The sequence below is a fragment of the Podarcis bocagei genome (assembly GCF_964188305.1).
Source record: "Podarcis bocagei genome assembly, chromosome: 9".
NCBI classification, from domain to species: Eukaryota; Metazoa; Chordata; class Lepidosauria; order Squamata; family Lacertidae; genus Podarcis; species Podarcis bocagei.
The window spans coordinates 65,040,878-65,065,629 of NC_138134.1; the positions used below are offsets into that span (position 1 = coordinate 65,040,878).

Here is a 24,752-nt window from a genome sequence, read left to right on the forward strand (position 1 = left end):
CTAAACAAGAGGACCCTGAGGATCATCTAGTCCAATTGGCTGCAATGCAGCTGTCCTACACAGGGATCGAACCTGCAACCTTGGTGTTACCAGCACCAGCTGAGCTATCCAGGCTTTGCTATTGCCATGTCTCCACAAGGGCTGGGTGATATATCAATATATCATCCAAAACTGGTTTGAAATCCATATTGTGATACTGGTTTCATAATTTTTGACCTGGCAATATATTGTGAATCATGGTGTGTGCGTGTATACACTATGCAAAAATCACAATGTGGGGGAAACCGTGAGGCCAGCCAATGCCTCTACATAGCTCCATCCTTATTTCAGACATTGTGATATACAAGTCTATTGTGACGTTTAGCTGGTGATATATCATGGTGTTGAAAACTAGGTATCGCCCAGCCCTACTGTTCGACTCTACATAGTTCCACCCTTATTTCACAAATCATGATATATCTGCAATTCAAATGTTTAGCTGGCAATGCCATAGAATTAATTAAGCAATGGCAGGGCAATATTAACTTGACATGCAAGTAGAAAGTACAATTCACTGATAACGGCAGTAATTACAGGGGCAATGACTGACGCCATGCTAATGGTAATACTAGTGGCAAAGGTTGGTTTCGATGGGAGAGAAACATCCAGGAATGGGTAAAATCAGCCAGATACACTTCATGTAATCTGTTTGCATGTAATCTCAGCAGGAAATACTAAATTACTTGCGATTGTGACATGCATTTTCCAGGCACAAAACAAAGGATCGCATGAGTGAAAAAATGTGGGCACGCATAAATATTCATGCTATTAATGTTGTTTGATCCTGATATTTCCTAGCAGAATTTGTAAAGTATGAAGGAGACATCCTTCCCTGTCTCCCACCAACATTACATCCTTGATCATACAGTAGGAAAACCATATTTCACACTCATGTTTATTGAGTTCTGCTGCATTATTTCATACTTCAAGGCCCTAACAGATGATCTCCGCAGACAGCTGGATCGAGGCGGGTCGGGGTTGCTGATTCTTCTAGATCTGTCAGCAGCCTTTGACATGGTCGATCACGAACTCCTGGACCACCGCCTTGCCGACGTGGGGATCCAGGGCACAGTCCTTCAATGGCTGCGCTCGTTTCTCTCTGATCGGGGACAGAGGGTGGCGCTTGGGGGGGGAATTGTCATCGCGTCACTCCTTGGTGTGTGGAGTGCCTCAGGGTGCGATTCTCTCCCCGATGCTTTTTAACATCTTTATGCGCCCCCTCGCCCAGCTTGTCCGGAGTTTTGGGCTGGGTTGCCATCAGTATGCTGATGACACCCAACTCTATCTGTTGATGGATGGCCATCCTAACTCGGCCCCAGACACACTGACCAGATGTCTGGAAGCTGTGGCTGGATGGTTACGTGGGAGCCGGTTGAAGTTAAATCCTTCGAAGACAGAGGTCCTCTGGCTGGGGCGGGACGATATGGGATCGAGGGGGCAACTCCCATCTCTTGCGGGGGTGCAATTAGTGCCAGCACCGTCCGTTAAGAGTTTGGGTGTAATCTTCGATACCTCCCTCTCTATGGAGGCGCAGATTATAGCTATAACAAAGGCGGCATTTTTCCATCTCCGCCAAGCTAAGCAGTTGGCCCCTTATCTCTCTCGCCCTGACCTAGCCACTGTGATCCATGCGACGGTCACCTCCAGACTGGATTATTGTAACTCGCTCTACGTGGGGCTGCCCTTGAGACTGACCCAGAAACTCCAGCGGGTGCAGAATGCCGCGGCGAGACTCCTTATGGGGTCTTCGTTGCAAGATCACATTCATCCAGTACTATACCAGCTGCACTGGCTCCCGGTGGAGTACAGGATCAGGTTTAAGGTGCTGGTTTTAACCTTTAAAGCCCTATATGGCCTAGGACCCTCGTACCTACGGGACCGCCTCTCCTGGTATGCCCCACAGAGAAACCTACGGTCTGCAAATAATAACACCCTCAAGGTCCCAGGCCTCAGAGAGGTTAGGCTGGCCTCAACTAGAGCCAGGGCCTTTTCGGCTGCGGCTCCAATCTGGTGGAACGCTCTGTCACAAGAGACTAGGGCCCTGCGGGACCTGACATCTTTCCGCAGGGCCTGCAAGACAGAGTTGTTCCGCCAGGCTTTTGGTCAGGGCGCAGCCTGACTCCCTCCTCTGGCAACCTGCACAGAATTTTGTTTAATCGGTTGCCATCAATTTGATTTTAACTAATTTTATAATGAAATATTTTTAGAATGTGTTATTATTTGATTGTTTATTTGATTGTTGTTAGCCGCCCTGAGCCCGGCTTAGCTGGGGAGGGCGGGATATAAATAAAATTTATTATTATTATTATTATTATTATTAAAGTTGTAAATGCCTCATCCACCATCCAGTGACATTTTGCATTTCTCCCTGAAAGAACTGAGTTAGAGGCTTCATTCATTTCATGATACAAAACATTATTATTTCTTTGTTTACGGAGGGAGGAAACTTAACTCTGGATTACACCATTCTTGAGAGATAGGAAGACATCATTTCAGTTGGAAGGAAAAGTTGATTTCTCCGTGCCATTCATGCATACATAGGTTGATGGAGCTACTTGCTACAAGGAGGAAGTGTATGATAGGTTTCATAACAGATTAGATTCTATCCAAAATTACAGCTTCAAAGAGTTAAAAGCAATTAAAAACGGGAATCCTATCCCCTTAGTTTTCCTTGTCCTTGTATCCAATGGTAAAATCAAAATTAAGTTTATTCAACTTCCACAAAGCTTTAGCTCCACGAGCTGGAAGAAACCTGGAGAAAAGAGGAAGATATATTAGTTTTTCAGTGTTGGGCATCCTGCAACTTTCTAAATGTTGGACTTTGACTCCCATCAGCTGTGGCCAGCACGGCAATGGTAAGGGATGACTGAAGTTATAGTCATGTGAAGACCTATATGTTCCCTGTCATTTGTCTACCTGGAAGTAACACTCTGAAAGCAACAGACACATTAATTAGGCCAAAAGTGGTTTTGGTTTTTGTGTTTTGTTTTAAAAAAAAATACATTTAGCAGTTGGCTTTAATTTTTCAGCATACTTACCTATCCAGCATGACACTGACTTTCAGAAATCGTGGGATGAAAATCATGCTCTCATTGGTTAGAATTCCCTTCATTGCTTGACTTGCGACTTCTTCAGGCTCCAATGGAGGCATTAATCTGAAGTTAGAGAGGAAAAAAGCAACATTCTATTTGCATATTCTTTGCAAGGTCAAGGCTTGGAACTTGCAACCAGTACAAAAATCAGGCAATGGGATGGTGCTCACATGATAGGCCTGGAGCACAGGTAAATGAAGCCAAAACACAAGAGAAGGTAGGGGAGGATTTCTTTTAACTGAACGACCTGAAACAAATCTAAATGGAAACTCAGATTATTTTTAAAAGAGGCTGGGCCACTCCAGACCATTATTTTATTGCAGAAATATTCTGCAACATGCTCTCTGATGCTATAAAAGTGCTTTAGTGGTGGATTTATTTTGCTTTATTTGTTGTTCTGCGACACTTCCCCAATACCACCTACCACATTATTGCTGTCTGGAAAGCACCACAAAAAACCCACGCCATGCCACCAATATAATCTGTGGCGTGAAAAGTTACAGGATTTCAGCAGGAAGTTACTGTTGGAAATGAAGCAGTATGACCTGCAAAAAGAGTATTGAAAGTGATATTATGTATGGCCGCTGTAATGGTTCTAGGGGTTGCTCGTGCGTAAATCGGAGCTACACCTGGCTGGGTTGCCTGAGTGAACCCTTTCTGTCCGGACAGCCACTCGCCCATGGCTGTCTCAATCGCTGGCAGAATCCGTCAGTGGGCATTTCTTGAACTTCTTCCAGCAAAGAAGTTCTTTGACGCCTAGTCTCCGCCTACTCTCCCTGCGCAGAAGCCTTCTGCGCAGGGAGGGTGTGGGCAGCGGAGGACCCATGCTCTCCCCGCTGGTCCCCGGCGAAGAGTCTCGGAGCCACCTCGCCGATTCCCCCATCTGCCCCCCTTCTCCACTGGTGTTACACTGATTTCCTTCCCCAGAAGATGTGCTGCTTCTCTCCCTCCCGGGACGCTCTCCGGAATCCCTCTGGAGCCCTCCCTCTCCCCCTGGCTCCGATGGCAGTTCCCTGACAACTGCCAAAATAACATCTTGATAAGCACAAATCATCATGAATGTTCAATAAAAAAAGACATCTGGGACACAACAATAGATGGAACAAAAGGAAAGGAAGGACTAAATGGCTGGCACTACAAAAGGGCACTTTTAACATTGGATTTTTCTAACTGTCAATGTCACACCTTTCTTATTCAGTACCTTGACGACGGATTTTTGACAAAGTCAGAATTTATAAACATAGGGCAGATGCATGAAGTCTTGACCCCGTCTTTCTTCAATGCAGACAGCTCTTCTGTCAGAGCTCGGTGGAGCCCAACTGCAGCGAATTTGGACGAGCTACAAGAAATTTTGGACATAGCTTAGTGGCTGCATGATCATGATTGCCTTCTGCACAATACAAATCTCACATGAAACATCACAAATATTCAGGGACAACATGCAGCTGTTTTAGAGCTGTCGGCCCTCACTAACCTCAGACCTACACATATGGAGTGATTGTATTTGTTATAGAGTAGACTTATGAGCTGCTTCTCCACATGCTAATTTTATATTTTTTAAATATACATTTTTATTAGTTTTTTTAACATATCATCTCCAACAATCATATAATATAACTTCTTGTCTTATACAATATTTTAGACTTCCGTCAACACCTCTGATGATTTTCTGTTCTTTATCACTTATTCTGCATTTCTTAATTTCTCTATTACTCTTTATTATCATTAACTAATAGTTCTCCTCATAGTCTTTCTTGCAATATTTCAAATAATCATCCTTACAAAACTTCTTGCAATCCTACTAGCACAATCTGTTCATTACAATTACTTTTCAGATCGTTTGTATATTTACTCCTACATGCGAATTTTACAATGCATGCATGTGCTTTTGCCACTCAACTGCTGTTCAGCTACTGGAAGCACATTTTGGCCAACTGGGATTTGGATATTCAGTGAAATCTTCGCCCACTCAGCAATCCCAGGGTCATGAGAATTAGCTTTAGGTTAGCAATCAAGCACCACTCAATTCCTCTGGTTAAAGTAAGATGACTATGGTTATGGTGATCTCTTGTTGACTGGGCTCAGGTTTCTAGCTCCTAAGCATGTGGGATGTGGAAATGGTGAGAGCACTCTGTAATCCTTTAGTTTGGGAGGGAATTATTTTATTCTTCTCCTACTGCATCAGGGATCGAGAAATGGTGGTGCGTCAACTGTTGCTGGACTGCAATTCCCATCATCCCTCACTATATTGGCCATGCTGACCAGGACTGATGGGAGTTGAGAGTCCAGCAACATATGGAGGGTCACAATTTCCCCACCCCTGCCCGATGCTGTGATTCCACTGCCTTACATGTATCATAATTTTGACAAATGATTGGCTTATTGCATTTCATGGTACTTTCATTGTATCTTTGGTGGCATCCATGCACTGTTCACCAAAGTGGGGACCTCTGGTCCAAGAAGCAGTATATAAATTAAGAATCACAAGCTCATGGACTTCATGTATGTATTGGCATTGGCTGGACACTTATGATGTAGTCCAAAGAGCTTCTGCCTGAATTCCAGAACTTCTGAACCCTTGCCTTCCACACCACAGACTTTCATGCTTCCAGAAAATGGCACCACACCATTGGGAATCCATGGGTGCAGCTTCTGAAACAGGAGCAGGAGCTGCATTTAGAACAGGAACTGCCATTCTGCTTGTGCAGCAAATGTCCACTTGTACAACAGAACACACCCACCCTGTCCTCTCTGTGGCTGCTCCTCACACATACTCAGAATGTCCTCCAGATAGCTGGGGGACCCTCAGGAAAACATTTCTGGGGTGCACACTGGGAGAGGGGAGGAAGAAAAAGCTGAATCCCATCCAAAGTATTCTTCCTATAAGCTGCATTTCTCAAAAGGTCAGATTCCATATAAAAGCACTTGTTGGGTAAATAAAACCAATACAGGTAAATTTACTCACAAATTTAACAAGAGTAGGGTATTATTTTATGGCTGCTTTTATTTCTGCTGATGGGGAAATGTCTCTCCTATATACGCACCAATAAGCCACGAGGAATGGAGCCACTATGTGTCCCCCAGCAGAAGCCACGGTGATGACATGGCCGTGGTTGTTCTTCATCATGGTTGGTAGAAATGCTTTTGTGGTCTGAAAGTTTAAAAAGAAAGGGGGGTAACTTTCAGGGCCGTCTTAAGCATATGCGGCGCTGGGGTGCAAAGATCCGCCCGGCAACCTTCCCCCCCCCCCAGTTTGCCCAGCGTTGTTGACCTGTTTTTAGGGAGGAGAAACCCAAAATTGATGACCTTTTTTTAGGACGGGCTGGTGAGTCGCGCACAGCAGAGCTGGCTTTGCCAGCCGCCTCAGCAGCAACAGAGGAGCCCAAGGCAGCAGCGGCAGCAGAGCAAAGGGGGGTGCCTGGGGGGCGGGCAAGCAGAGCCCAGCTGTGATGGCCTGGGAATCTGATTCAGAGGCTGAACCTGAGGAATCCCAGCCTGCACAGAAGTCCCCACCTCCAGGGCCGGCTGAGCCATGGCAGGGGCTTGAATCGGAAGGGCCCTCACCTGTGCTGGATCCTCAGGAGCAGACACCAGATGAATCCGCTCTGGCTCCTGAGGGGATGGAGGACCCATTGCCTGCAGGTGCTCCTCTCCCAGCCGTCAGGGGAAGGTGAGGTTGCCTCTGGGTCCAGTAACCCTCCAGCCTCTCCTGAGCTGCAGAGGCTCAGGGCAGAGAGGCGGAGGGAACTAAGTTCTCTCAGGAGGAGTGCTCACCTTAAGGCCAGGAGAGGCGAGTCACCTGTGGGCCGGGGCCACCTTAGGCCTCAGAGGAGATAAAGGCCAGTCAGCCCAGACCCAAGTTGCAGGAGCAACATCGTTGGTATCCTGTTCCTGCCGGCACCCTGACCTGCTCTCCTGACTTCCTGACCACGTCCGACTCCTCACTTTGAACCTCGCTCCGCCCCTGACGGACAGCCTCCTTACCCTCGACCTAGGACCATACTTAGACCACGCTGCACGGTAACCCCCCCCCCCCCGGGACCAGCACACCAGTGCAGCAACAGTTGAGTGTGAGGAGGTGGCAGCGGCAACTGAGTGAAGCCGGGCGCCTCATGTGAGCAGCATGCACTGGGCGGGCCTCTCAACGGCCCACCAATCCCAGGTGTGCAGGAGGGCAGAGCCGGCCAGCTGCCTCAGTGCCTTGCTCGCCCACGGAAGAGCTGCGGCGCTCCGATGGGCTCTGCTCCACTCGGCAGTGGCTGTCGGCTCTTCCCAATCCCTGGACTCCAAATCTCGGCCCCGGACTCTCAGTCTGGCGTCCCTGAGAGTCCGGGGCCTGGGTGCCCTGCACCCCTAGCACCTATGGGTAAGACGGCCCTGGTAACTTTCCATAGAAGTCAGCCATTTAGTAAAACAGTAGCGACTGCTGTACCAACTCTGCTCTTGTTGTTTCAGGTTTGTTTGTTCTTAGTTTCCTTTATTTATTCTGAAGTGGGTTTTATTCCGTAGGGGCCAATGCAGTCGCGTAGGTTCCACTCTCCCGTCTTCCGAGTGCAAGTGGCAATTACAGTGGGGAGGGGCAAGGAGCAGGGACCCTAGTTCTTTATGTACATGCGTTATTTAATATCACACGTCTTCAATCCATAGGATGAGCAGAACAATATATGATATAAATTTGAAAACCAGATGCAGAAATGAAAACGAAATAGTGCTGCGCTGCACTAATAAAACAGCGCTGAACCACGCTGCATCTTTTCATTCCGGTGTAATGTCACATCAGATGATGGAAATTGGGGTGGGAAGTCAGCAAAAGAAAAGAAAAGAAATATTATGTATTGGAGTGTATATGTGATTGTTTTTGAAAATTTAATAAAATATAACTGGGGGGCGGGGGAGTTGATCGCCTTTTCCAACAACATAACACCAACCTGCCCTGTGGCACTCATGGGAACGCTCCAACATTATCCATTTGAGAGAGTAGTCCGCCCTTTCGCCAGCATGGCACCTTCCAAATGTTTTGAACTACAACTCCCATCAGCCCCTGCCAGGACTACCATGAAAGCTTGTCATTCAAATAATCTGGAGGCCAGTAGGTTGCCTGAAGGCTATAGGAGATCATGGCAAGCATTGTCAGTAACTCCCATTACACAATGATGGGTTCATAGGGCTGTTCTTGCAACAGGGCTGTGCTTAATGATTCTTTATTACCCAGTAGTGAGCAAGGATGTTGACTTCAAACATTTTTTGGATGGCTTGATCCTCAGTTGACAGCACGTCTGTTGGGGAGATCACCCCAGCGTTGTTCATCAAGATGTCCACATCACCAATCTCCTTTCTCACCTTTAAAGAAAGGGAGTAATATAGGGCAGAGGTGTTTAGCTGCTCTGAGACATTTTATGATGTATGGAATGAATAAATGCAAATAATAATAAAATTACAGATTACAGGAGGTTAGATTAGGGTTTTAGGGAATGAGCCCCCATGTCTTTTGTGGCAAGCTCTGTACTGCCTAGATCCTCCCTTTAGAACCTTTTTTTTAAAAAACACATTAGTTTGCTTATATGGTGGTTGGACACACTGCAAAGCACAGTGTCAGCACAGAACACCTTTAGCAGCTGCTCAATGCCTTCCTTTCCCCGGGGCATCTGTACTGTACTGTAAATATAAATAAGCACATTCAAATTTTATGCAGAAATGTAGGATGATCCTGTGCCTCAATCTCCACAAGCGTATGTGCCAGGATTGCAACTTTCTTGAATTTCTCATATTCATTTTGCTATCGCCAGTGAGTATGGACAGGTAGGTTTGCATGACTCACCTTTGTCATTGACCCTGCTGAGTGGGTTAATGAAGCCATAACAGTGCCATTCTATGTATGTCTACCCCGAATGAAATCCTATGGAGTTCAATAAGGCTTGCTCCCAGGCAGGAGGGTACTAGATTGTAGCATAAAGTGATTTTTTATTGTTAAATTTCTTTTCCCCCCCATTGAAGTCAATAGGGTTAGGGTTAGGGAAAGTGCTTAACTTTGACAGGATCTTGTCCTGAACTCCTAATTAAAACAAAAAGCATAAGAAGTCCAGTTGGTCCATTATTTTCATTATTGGCTGTTTTTATTCCATTTATTATTCCATCTTGGCTGTGAGTCCTGGAAGACCTGCTCCCTGCCTTTCAGGCCTTTTCCCACCTGGCCTGGGAGGGAGGGTTCCAGACTGACTCCAGCTACAAAAGCTGAAGCTGCTGAACAGACTCTTTGGCCGGGGTATTGTTTCGGGGTGGGGTTGTTGGGTTTTTTTGTTTTTGCTGTTATTGATAAAAAATTTTAGATCTCATGATTTATGTGGAAGTTGTTCAGTTTGGTTGCGTTCTTTGTGATGTGTTTTGTTAACTGTTTTTGGCTAATTTCATTATACTTGTATTTATGTAAATCTTTTCATGTAAGCTGCCTTGTGCGTGGTTTTTACTATGGAAAGGCAACATACAAATAAGATTATGATGATGATTTAAAAGGGCAATGCATTTATTAGGAGTAAACTCTCCACCAGGGAGGGATCTCCAGTATGAGCAGTGCAGAGAGCTGATTCTCCGGAGAAGAGGAGAGGGACAGAAATGTCTCCACGGGTCTCTCTCAGGTGAAGTGGAAGGATTTGATGGTAGGAGAAAGAGCCTGGTTTTGAGATAGTGCAGGACTTTAAAAAAAATTTTACTGGTGCATTGCCCTGGGAGACCTAATGCACAAATCTCCACTGAATATATCTCTGCAATTTGGCTAGCTGTCAACGTGCAATAGACACCTCTCTTTGCAACACTGCTTACTTAATATAAAACAAATGGAATGAGAATGAGAAACCATCTTGCACAAGAAGCTATGGGCATGTTTTCCTTTAAGTCTTCCGCATGCAACCTACCACTTCCCAAGCATTCCTGCTGCTAAGCTGATAATGAAGCCTAGATATGTGTAACACCTCAGAAGGTCTCAGGCTCAATCCTTAACAATTCCAGGGAGGGCTGGGAAAGGTTCCTGCTCAAAACTCTGGAGAACTACTCCCAATCATTGTGGAGAATGTTGTGACGTGGGGTTTGTGATTTCAGCTCTCTTGACATAATATGCTGGAGACAGTTCTCTAGTAACACTTCTTTATTAAAGCAAACAAGACTCAAGACTGAGGAGGGGAAAGCTACATTTATAGGGACAGGGGACTAGCTAGAGAGGATACATTTTGGAGGGAACAATATCAGGCAATCACAGTCCTGCCTTTTGGAGGAAACCAATAAGACAGAGGATCCAAATACAGCAGCTTAAATGAACCAATAGTAGCTGTACCCTTTGAAACCAAAAGACAGTTACTTTACCCTAATGCAAATACAGACAATAATAATACAGATATAAAATCCTTTAACTCAATACACAACAGAGAATACTGAGCTAGAAAGTCCAATGATCTGACCTGGTATAACCCAAAGAAAATCCCGTGTGTTGCAAATCAGAACACTCTAAACAACAACAAGCAACAAGTCAGCTAATAATATACAGACAATATTTTTATAACACTATACTGTTTCAAAATTCATAAACAGAAGACATATAATATGTGCATGGAGTCACAAACTAATAAGAATCAAATAAATGTTCCATGAACAGGAATGGTGGGAGTGGTAGGTCACTGTCAAAGGTCAAAGGTCTTTCAGGATAATGAACTGTTTCAATGATAAATCTTCATCAGCTAGCAATAATATGAAATGAAAACCATTACCATTCAAATACAGTCCTGTGAAAGAAATGACAGGCCCTGCATGTTAACCAGCCAATAATAAATACACACCAAATTAATAGGCCCCAAGGTACATCAAATGGCCATGGATCAGCTATCACTAAAAAGTGTAGTAAGCTGATGCTGTTGGCAAAACCCTAGCAGTGGCATTATCAAGGCCTCCATTTCAGTGATCTTTGACAGTGACTTACCACTCCTACCATTCCTGTTCATGGGAAGACAGGCGAACTAATATCAGTGTCCTGTCAGAAGCAAAGATCACCAGTTTTTGAAGCAATGATTCTTCAACACCAACTTCATTGGACTGGTCATGTGGTGCGGATGCCTGATGATCATCTTCCAAAGCAACTACTCTATTCCGAACTTAAAAAGGGAAAGCGTAATGCTGGTGGTCAACAAAAGAGGTTTAAAGGCTGTCTCAGGGCAAATCTTAAAAAATGTAGTATAAACACTGACAATTGGGAAACACTGGCCTGTGAATGCTTCAGTTGGAGAATAGCCTTTACCAAAGACACTCAAACTCAGGACGCAAGGGAGAAGTATGCTAAGAGGAAAGCACACTTGGCAAATCCACACCGTGATCAACTCCTGCCTGGAAACCAATGTCCCCACTGTGGAAGGACGTGTGGATCCAGAATTGGCCTCCACAGTCACTTACGGACTCATTGTTAAAACCGTGTTTATGGAGGACAATCTTACTCGGCTATGAGTGATTGCCAAAGGAGGAGAAGGAGGGTGTGCACAAATAGCGATATTATATAAATAACAAATAGCAATATTTAATAATTTGCTGAACTTTAGGTAAAAAGGTAAAGGACCCCTGGACAGTTAAGTCCATTCAAAAGTGACTATGGGGTTGTGGCACTCATCTCGCTCATCTCACTTTCAGGCCGAGGGAGCCGGCGTTTGTCCACAGACAGCTTTCCGGGTCATGTGGCCAGCATGACTAAACCACTTCTGGCGCAACGGAACACAGTGACAGAAATCAGAGCATATGGAAACGCCGTTTACCTTCCCACCGCAGTGGTACCTATTTATCTACTTGCACTGGCATGCTTTCGAACTGCTAGGTTGGCAGGAGCTGAACTTTAGGATACTGACATCATAGCTGGTTGGGGAAGCCTTTGGGGGAATCTGAAGGCTCACCTTCTCTGCAGCGCTGTAGATGTCCTCTTTCTTGCTACAGTCCACCACAAAAGCATGTGCTGTGACTCCCAGCCTCCTGCATTCTTCAGCAGTTTCTTCAACACCATTCTAGAAATGGAAAGGGATTGAAAGCTCACTGGGAAAGGGCCTCAAAAACCAGTTAGAATTCTTTTAGAGGATGCTATTGAAAAAGGTCCAGTCAGTGTACTAACCCAGCTCTAATCCTAGCAATAACGCAATCATACCTTGTTGATGTCCCACAGAACTAACTTGCATTGACGCCTCGCAAATTCATAAGCAGTGGCTCTCCCAAGCCCATGGCCGGATCCAGTGATCAGAACAATTTGTCCGCTGACGCATTTTTCCTTCACGGGAATGAAAAGCTTGACAAGAGCTTCTAAATAAGAGTAGAGGACTACAAGAAAAAACACAGGGATCTCTAGCAAAAGATGCATCTTCTTTTGAGAAAAGTTCTGCACACTGAGACCAGTGCACACCTGTGTGCGCACTGTTATTTATTAATCAGAAACTAATGGCTAGGTTCCACATGGCCACGCAGCTACCCTCAACGCTCCTGATGCAATGCTCCAAAGATCTGGCTTTCCATGCAAACATTTTGCAGATTTATGCCTGCCTAATTGACACCCCACTGAACAGCCTCAAGCCCCCATCCCATGAGAACAGCCACAAGTCCCTGGTCTCCTTGGCTTGGCTTGGCTGGCTGGAAGTGGAAGTAGAAATGTATCCTTATTGGCTTTGGAAAATGGAGAAAAAAGTCCCCCCCCCACCACGATAATATAATCACTCAATCTGCTGTTCTTCCTTTAGCCTCCTAGCCCCTCTCTCAGACATTAAGCTGACCAATGTGTCCCAGCCAATCTAAATAGTCCAGTGCTCAAACTGGGTTTGGGGTGCAGGTAAAGGTACCTCTGACCGTTAGGTCCAGTGATGGATGACTCTGGGGTTGCACGCTCATCTTGCTCTATAGGCCGAGGGAGCTGGCATTTGTCCGCAGACAGCTTCCGGGTTACGTGGCCAGCATGACCAAGCCGCTTCTGGCGAACCAGAGTAGCGCACAGAAACGCTGTTCACCTTCCCGCTGGAGCGGTACCTATTTATCTACTTGCACTTTGACGTGCTTTCGAACTGCTAGGTTGGCAGGAGCTGGGACCGAGCAATGGGAGCTCACCCCGTTATGGGGATTTGAACCGCTGACCTTCCGATCGGCAAGTTCTAGGCTCTGTGGTTTAGACCACAGCGCCACCCTCATCGCTTGGGGTGCAGATAAGGGGCCCCTTAATTAAGCCCAAACATCCTATGGGAGAACAGAGGAGAAGCAGTTTTGTTGTTTTTAAGGTACATGATAAAATAAAATTGCATGACAGAATTATATAGGCTTGCCTATTTAGCAAGTGCTGAAAATAATACAGAGCAAGTGCCTGACTCTAAAAAAGAAAAGAAAAAAGGGACCTCACCAAAATGCTGGAGAGGGTGCACCTCCACAGGCACATGCCTCCACATGTGGTGAGAGTGTCCCAAAATCCAACTGTTCTGGACAACAGTCATAGGAGAAATGTGTAAAATAACTAAGCAAATATTAGAAATCACCCCAGAATTGGCCCTACTAAACATCTTCCAAGACAATAATGCCCATTTACACCACAAGGAACTCATAACCCACCTACATTCAGCAGCCAGAAACTTTATAACCAGACACTGGAGAGACCTGTAAGGAGTAAGCATGGACCAATGGTACAAAATAGTATGGGAAACAGCCTTCCTAGAAAAATTAACCTTCACCCCGGTATGGCTCCCCTTTATCACATACACAGCCCAATAAGATAATGACAAAAATCCACCAGCAGCATACAAATCAATATGACTAACCTGATCCAAAACACCCACTCCACTCACACATGAAAACAAAGATCACCACAGCCAATCACAAACAAACAACCACACACGAGGCCAACCCCAACCTCTCTCATCACCAAAGAAACACAAGTGAATAGCAGAGAACCTGCACAAGCGACGCTGACACAAAACCCCACATATATTAAGTATAATAGAAACATCGCCACCCAACCCCACCCATCTTTCCCCCTCCACCTCTTTCCCCCTTTTCTTCCTAATGTCTCAACAAATGAAACTGATCTGTAAAAAATGTTACTTGAAGGGGGAAAAAAGAGAGAGGATTGCAGATACTTTTGTAAACCACGAAAATCTTTAATAAAAATACATTAAAAAAAATAGCAAATTGATGTGGAAATGTGGAGAACTGAACTTCGACTTAGAAAAGCAAGGAGAGAGAAACCAAAATGGACATATTCGTCCATCTCTAATTCCTTCAGTGTCTTCCTGGTTCCCTGAAAATGCTCAGTGTTACAAGAGTTCGGCCCCCCCCCCTGTTTCTGCCGAGCAGTAGCAAGATCACAAGGGGTTCCAGGCACTCACCCTGGACCTGTGTTCCTTTGGAGAACTGAGACACGGAGAACACTGTTGTAGCTTTAAGAAAGATGGTTTATTCGCCTATTTACACTTTCAGCATTTTTATTTCAAGAGGGGCTTCTTACAGCAGTGCAGCCCTGGAGTCCAAGGGATCTCTCCTAGCCAGCCTTCAGCCAACCTGCCTAAGATGGATCCCAGTTTTTCTTCTCTCATTTCTTCTTCCCAGAACACCTTGCTAAAAGACTCCCTTTTCCTGTCACCTCACACCCAGTTACCCTGGCACCATCTGTCTCCTCAGGCAAAAGGATTCTTCTCAGACGGCGATTCAACACAATTTGTCATGTTTACAGATTTGCTCTTCAATAGGTCAGCCAACCTGGTTTGTGGAAGTCAGCCCAGGAATTCCTTGTCTGGGACTGCCATACACCTGGGTTTTCCTGGACGTATCCGGGAATCAGACTGTCAAAATGGCGTCCGGGCAGATTTTTGCTGAATCAGCAAAATGTCCAGGAAAACCTGGGCATATGGAAACTAGGGCTAGGGTGATTTTTTAAAGAAAAATGATGGGGGGGGGACACCACATTTTTGAGATGTTCCCAAAAAAAGCTCAACAACCCTCTTCTGCTGAGGCAAGTACCCAAAATTTCAGAAACTGGTGGAAGACCAAACCAAAGGCCAATCACAGAATGAAGCGATTAAAAGTTTGGGGGCCTGTGTGTCAAAGCAAGGAGATACAATGAAGCAAGAGATGGTTTACTAATTTATGGTTTTTTTAATGGCTAAGAAGCTCAAAGTACATCTTAAGGGAGAAGGGGGTCTTTTTTCTATGACTTTCCTTGAGGCAAATGGAAGGAGACACTATTTTTAACCCACTAGACTAATATATACTGCTACCCCAGGCAAGAAGTAAATAATATATGAGAATGTATTGTCCCCCATGCATTTGTTTTGAACTTGGATTTCTGATCAAAAAACATGGGGGGGGGGGTTGAAAAACATTATCTGAACACAATTCCCAAACATTTCCCCTCAGTCCAACTCTGGGCTACCTTGTTTACTTAACTAAAAAAAAATGTGCCTGCAGAAACTTTGAAATCAACCCAAATAACATATTTGCTAAGGGGCAGTAAACATTGCAAAATAGGTGAATATGTGCATAACTAATTTTAGAGGTGGTTTAATCATTTGTCTTTTGTTCACAGAGTTAGGAAATGTGACTAGAAAGCATAGTAAAACGCTACCTGTTCAACTTATTTTTGCTTGGATGAACACATTGGGGGAAATGTGTGAGGCAGGTGTGGAGGACTCCCTGGTCCTGAATGGGGTAACTGTGCCCCTGAAGGACCAGGTGCGCAGCCTGGGAGTCATTTTGGACTCACAGCTGTCCATGGAGGCGCAGGTTAATTCTGTGTCCAGGGCAGCTGTTTACCAGCTCCATCTGGTACGCAGGCTGAGACCCTATCTGCCCGCAGACTGTCTTGCTAGAGTGGTACATGCTCTAGTGACCTATACAACAGGTACTGTCATTCCCAAACTGTTGGTGCTGACCTTTAAAGTCCTAAACGGCCTCGGTCCATGTTATGTACTGAGTTGAATAGGATCCAAACTGCAGCAGTATGATTGGTCCTAGAACAATAGGATCCAAAATGCAGCAATCTGATTGGTCCTAGAACAATAGGATTCAGAATGCAGCAGTCTGATTGGTCCTAGAACAATGCAGCAGTGAAATTGGTCGGCAGGAGCCACCCAATCCAGCTCCAGATAGAAGTGAATCCACAACCTGATTGGCTTACAGGAGAAGTCCGGAATTAGCCAATCACGTGCAGCCCATTGTGTAAATAATGTATATAAAGCAGATACTTTGAGAGGACTTCCATTCCTCCTCACCACTATGAGCTGAATAAAGAGCATGAAATCACTTTGCGACTCTGAGTATATTTCACTGACGACGAAGGTGGGATCCCGCTGAGCTGACCGCCACACACAGCACCGCAGCACCGCCACCTGCTGCACGGCTGCCTCGCACCGTGTATCCAGGCTTCAGCTCCGGGACACAAGGAACTCAGAATGGCAACCGACAGAAGCTTCTCACCATTCAACCCAGCATCCGGAGACTGGGAAGCATATGCCTCCTGTTTCACCTTCCTCCTAGAAGCCAAAGGGGTCACCGACGAAGAAGACGCCAAGAGGAGGGCAATATTCTTCAGCGTCTGCGGAGAGGAGACGTTTGAAATTGCCCGGGCCCTCCTTGCACCTGAAGACGTCGCTACTGTTCCATACAAAACAATAATGGAACAGCTGAAGGGGCACTTTTCGCCGCAGCCCTCAGTGGTGGCTCGTCGAAATGCCTTCTACGCAAAGCGGCAAGCCCCTGGGGAAACCATAACTGGGTTTGTGACCTCTCTCCGCCAAGCCGTCTGGTTCTGCAACTTCTCAGAGTTGGAGAACATGCTTCGTGACCGCCTTGTAGGTGGCCTGAAGGATGAGAAGCTGCAACGACGCCTCTACGCTAAGAAGGACCTAATGTTCCAGGTCGCTCTGGAGGAGGCCCTGGCAACGGAAGCTGCCGAGAGGTCGACGCAAGAGGCACGGCCCAGCCTGCCGTCTCAACCGAGGATTCACCACAAAGACCTCACCAACGACTCAGGATCTGACAGGGAGGACGTGCACCGAGTACAGCAGCTGCCTCGACAAGAAGGAGGGAACTGCACAAGCTGCGGGGAAAGTCACGAGAGGAGGACCTGCCGTTTCCGCAACGCAGAGTGCAGGCAGTGCAGAAAATCGGGACACATCGCCCGGGTGTGTCGGGCTAGGCCCACCCGACGCCAGGCATCAGATGACCAATCCAAGAGCCCCAGGTCCCAGGACCCAACACACCAAGGCAACTCGACGGAGCTCATGGACTTCCAGGTATGCCCCACCCCAATGTAGAAAAAAAATATGTAGAGGTACAGATAGAGGGGCCCCCGTGCCGCATGGAGCTGGGCACAGGTTCAACTCTATCCATAATCTCAGCAAGGACCTTAAGGAAACTGTCCCCAAACTCAGGCCGGCCCCATTCACCCTCCGGGACTTCCAGAAACGTAAGGTCCCCACAATGGGGGTGGGGACCTTCAGGGTGCAATACCGAGGGCGGACGCGGCAACTGGACTTGCTCGTGGTCAAGCGCCCCTACATTAGCTTACTGGGATTGGCATGGTTTGGACCACTGGGGCTAGCCGTCACCGGGGTGAACCACACTAGCTTACAAATGGACGCCATATGCAAGGAATTTCCGGGGGTTTTCGATGGGAAATTGGGACAGTATACGGGGCCCCCCATTGCTCTACAGCTTGACCCCGCAGTACGACCTGTCAGGCTCAAGGCCCGCCGGGTCCCGTTTGCCCTGAAACCCCGTATAGATGAGGAATTGGACCGGCTCGTGGAGCAAGGAGTGCTGCAGCCGGTGCCTAATGCCCCCTGGGAAACCCCAATCATCACACCCGTCAAGCCTAATGGTTCGGTCCGCATCTGCACAGACTACAAATGTACCATAAACAAGGCCCTCACGGCCCACGCATACCCAGTGCCAGTAGTCAGCCATGTCCTTGCCACCCTGGCTGGGTCAAAAAATTTTGGCAAGCTGGACTTGGCCCAAGCATATCAACAGCTGCCAGTAGATGAGGCCACAGCAGAGGCACAGACGATTGTGACGCACAGAGGAGCGTTCAGGGTAAAGCAGCTGCAATTCGGTGTCAGCGTGGCACCAGGCATATTCCAGAATCTAATGGACTCCTTAAAGGGATTCCTGGCGTCACCCCCTTCTTCAATGATGTGTTGATTGCTGGGCCCACACCAGAGGAGTTTTAGGACCACCTCCGCACCGTTCTGCACCGTTTCCAGACGGGGGGTCTCAAGGTGAAACGGGGAAAATGTCTACTAGGAGTGCCTCAGGTGGACTTTCTGGGATTTATGGTGGACGCAGAAGGGGTCCACCCGACTGGGGACAAGGTACGGGCCATTTGTGATGCCCCAGCGCTGAAGAGCAAGACTGAACTTCAGGCCTTCTTGGGACTATTGAACTTTTACCATTCCTTCCCCACAAGGCGGCGGTAGCGGAGCCCCTACAGAGACTCCTGGACAAGCGGGCCCCTTGGGTGTGGGGCCAGCGCCAGGAGGCCGCATTCCAGGCAGTCAAGAACTTGCTTGTCTCAAACTCGGTCTTGGCACACTTCGGCGAGAGGCTGACGGTGATGCTAGCATGCGACGCCTCGCCCTATGGCATCGGCGCTGTCCTGGGAACCAACTCCCGGAGAGAGGTACCAGTGGCATACTTTTCCCAGACACTCAACGCGACTGAGTGGAACTACTCGCAAATCGACAAGAAGGGTCTGGCAATCGTGAAGGGAGTAAAAAAATTCCATGATTTCTTGTACAGGCGGCCCTTTACCGTGGTGACTGACCACAAGCCGTTGCTTGGCTTGTTTGCCCCCGAAAAGCAGACCCCCCAAGTACTGTCTCGTCGCGTCCTCAGGTGGTCAATTTTCCTTGCCAGCTACTAGTATGCACTGATTCACCACCCTGGGAAGGCGATGGGCCATGCGGACACCCTCAGCAGGCTACCACTACCAGAAACAGGCCCTGACCCAGCACCTGCACAAGAGGTTATGAGCCTGGAGCTGCTTCCCGACCGCCCTATTCAGGCACAAGAGGTTGCACACAATTCCAAGAAAGATAGGGTCATCTCCTGGGTCCTGGACTGGGTGTGGAGGGGATAGCCCAGCAGCAGCCCCAGGCCAGAATTCGCCAGCTAGGTAACCCGCAAACATGAACTGTCGTCCCACAAGGGGTGCCTGTTATAGGGAAGCAGGGTCATTGTTCCCCAGCCCCTCCGCAGAAGGGTCCTCACAGCCGTACACGAGACACACCCAGGTGTAGTGAGAATGAAGGCCCTTGCCAGGAGTTATGTGTGGTGGCCGGGGATCGACGGAGAGATAGAGGCCTGGGTCAAACACTGCCAGGCCTGCCAAGAATCCCGCCCAGATCCCCCAAGGGCCCCAGTCCAGTCCTGGGAGTCCGCCCGAGCACCATGGTCACACCTGCATGTGGATTTCGCTGGCCCCTTTCAGGGGGAAACATTCTTCATAGTGGTGGACTCCTACACCAAATAGCTGGAAGTCGCACTGGTACTGTCCACTTCCACGTCCGCAGCCATCTGGGTACTATGCAGGCTGTTTGCAACCCACGGGCTCCCTGACACTCTTGTCTCAGACAACGGGACCGCATTTACGTCAGGAGAATTCCAAACCTTCACAGCGCAGAACGCCATCCGCCACATCCGTTCAGCGCCATTCCACCCTGCCACCAATGGCCAAGCAGAACGCATGGTGCGGACCACCAAGGACACTCTCCGCCGCATGACGCAAGGGGATTGGGAGTACCGCCTTGCCACATTCCTTCTAGCACAGCACAGCACCCCTAGCTCAATGACTGGCCGGAGCCCCGCTGAACTGCGAATGGGTCGGCGCCTTGCAATCAGATTGGACCACCTTCACCCTGATAGAGCTCAGGATGAGGTAGTGGTGGGGGGAGGCAGGAACCCCCGGACCTTCGTGGCCCAGGACCCAGTGTACGCAAAGAATTTTGAGGCAGGCCCAGCATGGGTACCCGCCACAGTCACCAGGGTCACTGGCCCCGTGTCGTACGAGGTGCTAACAGATGGGGGACAATGCTGGCGCCGCCACTGTGACCAGATACGGCGACGATTCCCGGGAGAAAACCAGGAGGAGGAGGAGGACAGGTCAGAGGAGTCCCAAGGGAACAGTGGGGGCAGTGAGGCCCATAGAGCAGCAGGGGCCAGCAGGAGAGGCAGAATCAGTAAATACAGAGAGGACACGCAAGGCCGAAAGGACACCGGAACCAGAACCATGACTGAGCGAGCTGGTTGCGCCAGACCAAACGGCCCCATCACAGCCAGCATCCTTGGAACACGAGCCAGAACCTGAACCCCGGACCAGGGAACACCCCAGGCCGCAACGCACACATAGGCTGCCGGCGTACCTCGAGAACTATGAATGCGACCTCCCGGGCAGGACTGGAACTTAGAGGGGAGGGGTGTTATGTACTGAGTTGAATAGGATCCAAACTGCAGCAGTCTGATTGGTCCTAGAACAATAGGATCCAAAATGCAGCAGTCTGATTGGTCGGCAGGAGCCACCCAATCCAGATCCAGATAGAAGTGAATCCACAACCTGATTGGCTTACAGGAGAAGTCCGGAATTAGCCAATCACGTGCAGCCCATTGTGTAAATAATGTATATAAAGCAGATACTTTGAGGGGACTTCCATTCCTCCTCACCACTATGAGCTGAATAAAGAGCATGAAATCACTTTGCGACTCTGAGTATATTTCAGTCTAGTATATCTGAAGGAGTGCCTCCACCCCCATCATTCTGCCCAGACACTGAAGTCCAGCTCTGAGGGCCTTCTGGTGGTTCCCTCGCTGCGAGAAGCCAAGTTACAGGGAACCAGGCTGAGGGCCTTCTCAGTAGTGGCACCCGCCCTGTGGAATGCCCTCCCACCAGATGTCAAAGAGAAAAACAACTGCCAGACTTTTAGAAGACATCTGAAGGCAGCCCTGTTTAGGGAAGCTTTTAATGTTTAATAGGTTTTTGTATTTTAATATTCTGTTGGAAGCCGCCCAGAGTGGCTGGGAAAACCAGCCAGATGGGTGGGGTATAAATAATAAATTATTATTATTATTATTATTATTATTATTATTATTATTAATGAAACAGGATGGGTTGTTTTCTGAGTTTTGAACCATACTTTGGCTTTCCATGTGTCAAAATTGGCAGGTTAGATCAAGACACACTGCCAGTTATGGCTCTCTCTTCAAGGGACCCAGATGAAGACTGAAAGCCACCCTCTCCATCACCACTTCAGACAAAGGAACCAACCTCCAAGCTGGTGACCTTTCCTTCCACTTTTACACACAAGGAGGCCTAGCTCTGGTGGGAAATCCAGATGGAGGATGCATCTGGCAATTTTGCTTCCTCTTACTTTCTACCATTTCCAGGCTTAAGTTTAGTTAGGGATTTGAATCTTGCCATTTTATTAGTGGTACAATTAGGTAACTTAAGACTCTGTTTCTTTCAACCCAGCCCCCCTTTTATGAGGAAATGTGTGTTACAGTGGTACCTCAGGTTAAGTACTTAATTCGTTCTGGAGGTCCATTCTTAACCTGAAACTGTTCTTAACCTGAGGTACCACTTTAGCTAATGGGGCCTCCTGCTGCTGCCACGCCGCGTCGCGGGAGCCCGGTTTCTGTTCTCATCCTGAAGCAAAGTTCTTAACCTGAAGCACTATTTCTGAAGCGTATGTAACCTGAGGTACCACTGTACTTCACTTGTTTCAAAACATGGCGCTCAAGATCTCAAAGGAGGAATGGCTTGAATTTTATTGGCTTAGACTACGGGACAGTCGATTTTGGAGGAACATGAGGAGAAAACATGGGCAGAGCAGTTCAGCTGTGGAACCTCAGCCTGGGGCTGATCTTATATTTGCAACAGTCACAAGAAGCATATGGCACATTCTGCAGTTGTTTGCCATCTCCCAAGTATGCATAATGTAGACCAGCGACAATCTGGCGATCTTCAAACAGCTGTTAAGTGTTGGAGTAGGATCAAATAATTGTGGGACCTTGCAAGGCAATCCCTGCTGCTGAATGCAGCAAATCCTTCTCTTTTTATGCCAATTAATTTTTATTGCTTTTCAAAAAAAATAACAAATTAACAACAAATTTATTTAAATTTATTACAAACTTTAAAAGTTGACTTCCCATCTTACTTTCAGGGTGTTTCTCTTCCCTCCTTTACTTGCTCAGTGTAACATACATTTCCTAATTCCATTTCAATACTTAAAATGTTTTAGTATTTTATCATTATTTTCCTCCTTCTTCATTTCCCAGCGGCTGTACATACTTCAATTCCTGCTTAGACTTTTATTTAACTAGAACATATTCCCAAATGTCAAGTCGAGTTACTCTTCACTTTGTCAGCCCACAAAAATCATTAGTTATAAATCAATATTCCACAAATACTACTTATCGCTCCTGCCGTTTTACGTGCACCAAAGTCTGACTGGTGGCGGTAAATAAGAAATCCTCTTCAGCGCAGCATTCCATTCCCAGAAAGTCACACTTCTAAATGTAGTTCACCATCCTAATTAAGTGTACAAAAATGCATATGTGATGATCAAATCTGCAAAAAAAGATGCATATATTTGGGAAAATAACTTCCCCACAAAGAATTACATATGGGGAAATGGCTTTGCAAAAATGAATGTACTAGGTACAACCACATACAAAAATTACGGTACATCAGGAGAATTTTGCACTAAAATGCTGGCAAATACTCCTGAGACATTTTAAATATATATATTTGGAAACTGATGTGGAAATGTAGAGAACTGAATTTTAGATTGGGAAAATGAGAAACTGAGAGACATTGAAGTGGACAGATTTTCCTACACCTAGTAGCATCACGTCCTACATTCTAAATTTGAGTAACACATAGGCTGCCTTTGTGAATATACACAATAGAATGTTGCAGCAGAGGTGACTATTGCAGCATATTCTTATTAGCTGTACTTCTGAAGCTGATGACAAGAGGAACAGCCATCCTAATTCTTCAGGGTGTGGGTACTGCCAACTCCTTGCATTTTAAGGATTCATGTGCACTCACAGCTTCTTTATAGCATTAGCTACCTGAAGAGTTTCTTTTGCCAGAATGCACAATAAGCAGCTGCAGGGCAGGAAGCCTCTAATATGGAGAGTGGTGCTTGTCATCCATCTAGTCCTCAAGACTTTAGTCATATGCATTTATTCACTCTTGGAAGCATTGGTGAAACTCTTTATTCCAAAAAGGAGAAAATCTGTTCGTGGAGAGATTGTTCTGATCACCGGAGCTGCCCATGGGCTTGGAAGAGCAACAGCCCATGAGTTTGCCAAACGCCAAAGCAAGCTGGTTCTTTGGGATATCAACAAGGTAGGTGTGTGTTATTATTCTACCCTCAATCCTGAGTATCAACAGGCAGTGGTAAATGTTGCAGTGCAGCGTCCAAAAATGCTTTCAAATTATTACAGGGCTTGCCAATTTGCAAACCAGACCTAAGGCTATGTCTTCACTATTAATTTAAAGCAGTACCATACTTTAAACAGCCATGGCTTCCGCCAAAGCATCATGTGAATTGCCATTTGTTAAGAATGCTAAAAGTTCTGGGGAGACCCCTATTCCCCTCAGAGAGACACAAATCCCACAGTTCCTTGGGAAGGGGGGGGGAGGCTGCTGACGGTGCGTGCACTGCCAAGGCTTGACAAGGCGTCCAGAGTTATCCCAGGTTGTTCCAGCGCCCAAGGTTATCCCAGGTTGTTCCAGCAAGATTCCTGCTGCAGTGCCAGCCTTTGGCTTTTGACCAAGGAAGGGATACAATTGTTTGCATGGACATTTCCGTGTGTGTGTGTGTGTGTGTGTGTGTGTTGAAAATCCCTCAGAGTGTTTCAGATGACAGCCTGGTGCCCAACACCAGATGCAGCGCCAGATTTTGGGTGGTGCGGGTGGTTCTCCCGCAAAGGAGTGCTGAACCGAAGGGGTGCAAAATTGAGATCACCCACAACTGAGAAGATTCATTTTGGGGTGCCAAATCTTGGCCTCGCTCAGGGTGCCATATTACCAAAGATTATCAAAGTCTGTCCCTTCCGGATGGAGATGAATCATTATTAGGTGCTTTAAAATAATCGGAGCTGAGGATTGGGGTGGGCTGGAGGACTGCTACACCTTGTTGCCTGCCCTAGAGAGAAAGAAAGATGTGGCCACATGTTCCCTTCTGCTCTCTTTTACCTCTTGCCTCCCGCTTCTGGTCTGCCTATCCCTCGTTTATTGAAGAAATGAACCTATGCTGCCAATTCTCGTAGTAAGGTAAAGGTAAAGGGACTCCTGACTATTAGGTCCAGTCATGGCCGACTCTGGAGTTGCGGCGCTCATCTCACTCTATAGGCCGAGGGAGCCGGCGGACATGTGGCCAGCATGACTAAGCCGCTTCTGGCGAACCAGAGCAGTGCACGGAAACGCCGTTTACCTTCCCACCAGAGCGGTACCTATTTATCTACTTGCACTTTGACGTGCCTTCGAACTGCTAGGTTGACAGGAGCAGGGACCAAGCAACAGGGGCTCACCCCGTTGTCGAGATTCGAACCGCCGACCTTCTGATCGGCAAG

At 47.1% G+C, this 24,752-nt stretch overlaps 2 protein-coding genes across 3 annotated transcripts in view; one reads left to right on the top strand and one right to left on the bottom strand.

Moving 5' to 3' along the window:
• Positions 1-2,618: 2,618 nt before the first annotated feature.
• Positions 2,619-12,544, bottom strand: LOC308594697 (estradiol 17-beta-dehydrogenase 11-like). Its single transcript, XM_081207999.1, has 7 exons — positions 12,295-12,544; positions 12,050-12,157; positions 8,340-8,471; positions 6,176-6,282; positions 4,333-4,470; positions 3,078-3,194; positions 2,619-2,791 (listed from the first exon to the last, which is right to left on the bottom strand). Exons 1-7 carry the CDS (start codon positions 12,502-12,504, stop codon positions 2,701-2,703), a joined length of 903 nt encoding a protein of 300 aa, XP_081064125.1. The 5' UTR covers positions 12,505-12,544; the 3' UTR covers positions 2,619-2,700.
• A 10,348-nt stretch (positions 12,545-22,892) lies between these two features.
• Positions 22,893-24,752, top strand: part of LOC308594306 (17-beta-hydroxysteroid dehydrogenase 13-like) — a 166,977-nt gene continuing 165,117 nt past the window's right edge. For both annotated transcript variants that reach the window (XR_014011384.1, XM_081207356.1), the window contains exon 1: positions 22,893-23,523. Coding sequence is in view for 1 of the 2 variants with exons in the window: in XM_081207356.1 (XP_081063482.1) it covers positions 23,266-23,523 (258 nt within the window). In the remaining variant the exon portion in view is untranslated. The remainder of the gene's footprint in view (positions 23,524-24,752) is intronic.

What these genes read in the sequence shown, in the direction of transcription:
- LOC308594697 (XM_081207999.1), bottom strand. Translation starts at nt 12,504, where the DNA reads ATGCATCTTTTGCTAGAGATCCCTGTGTTTTTTCTTGTAGTCCTCTAC. An exon ending in TTCTGTGGGACATCAACAAG is followed by an intron (nt 12,158 to 12,294) that starts GTATGATTGCGT and finishes TTCCATTTCTAG; the next exon opens with AATGGTGTTGAAGAAACTGC. An exon ending in TCTACAGCGCTGCAGAGAAG is followed by an intron (nt 8,472 to 12,049) that starts GTGAGCCTTCAG and finishes CTTTCTTTAAAG; the next exon opens with GTGAGAAAGGAGATTGGTGA.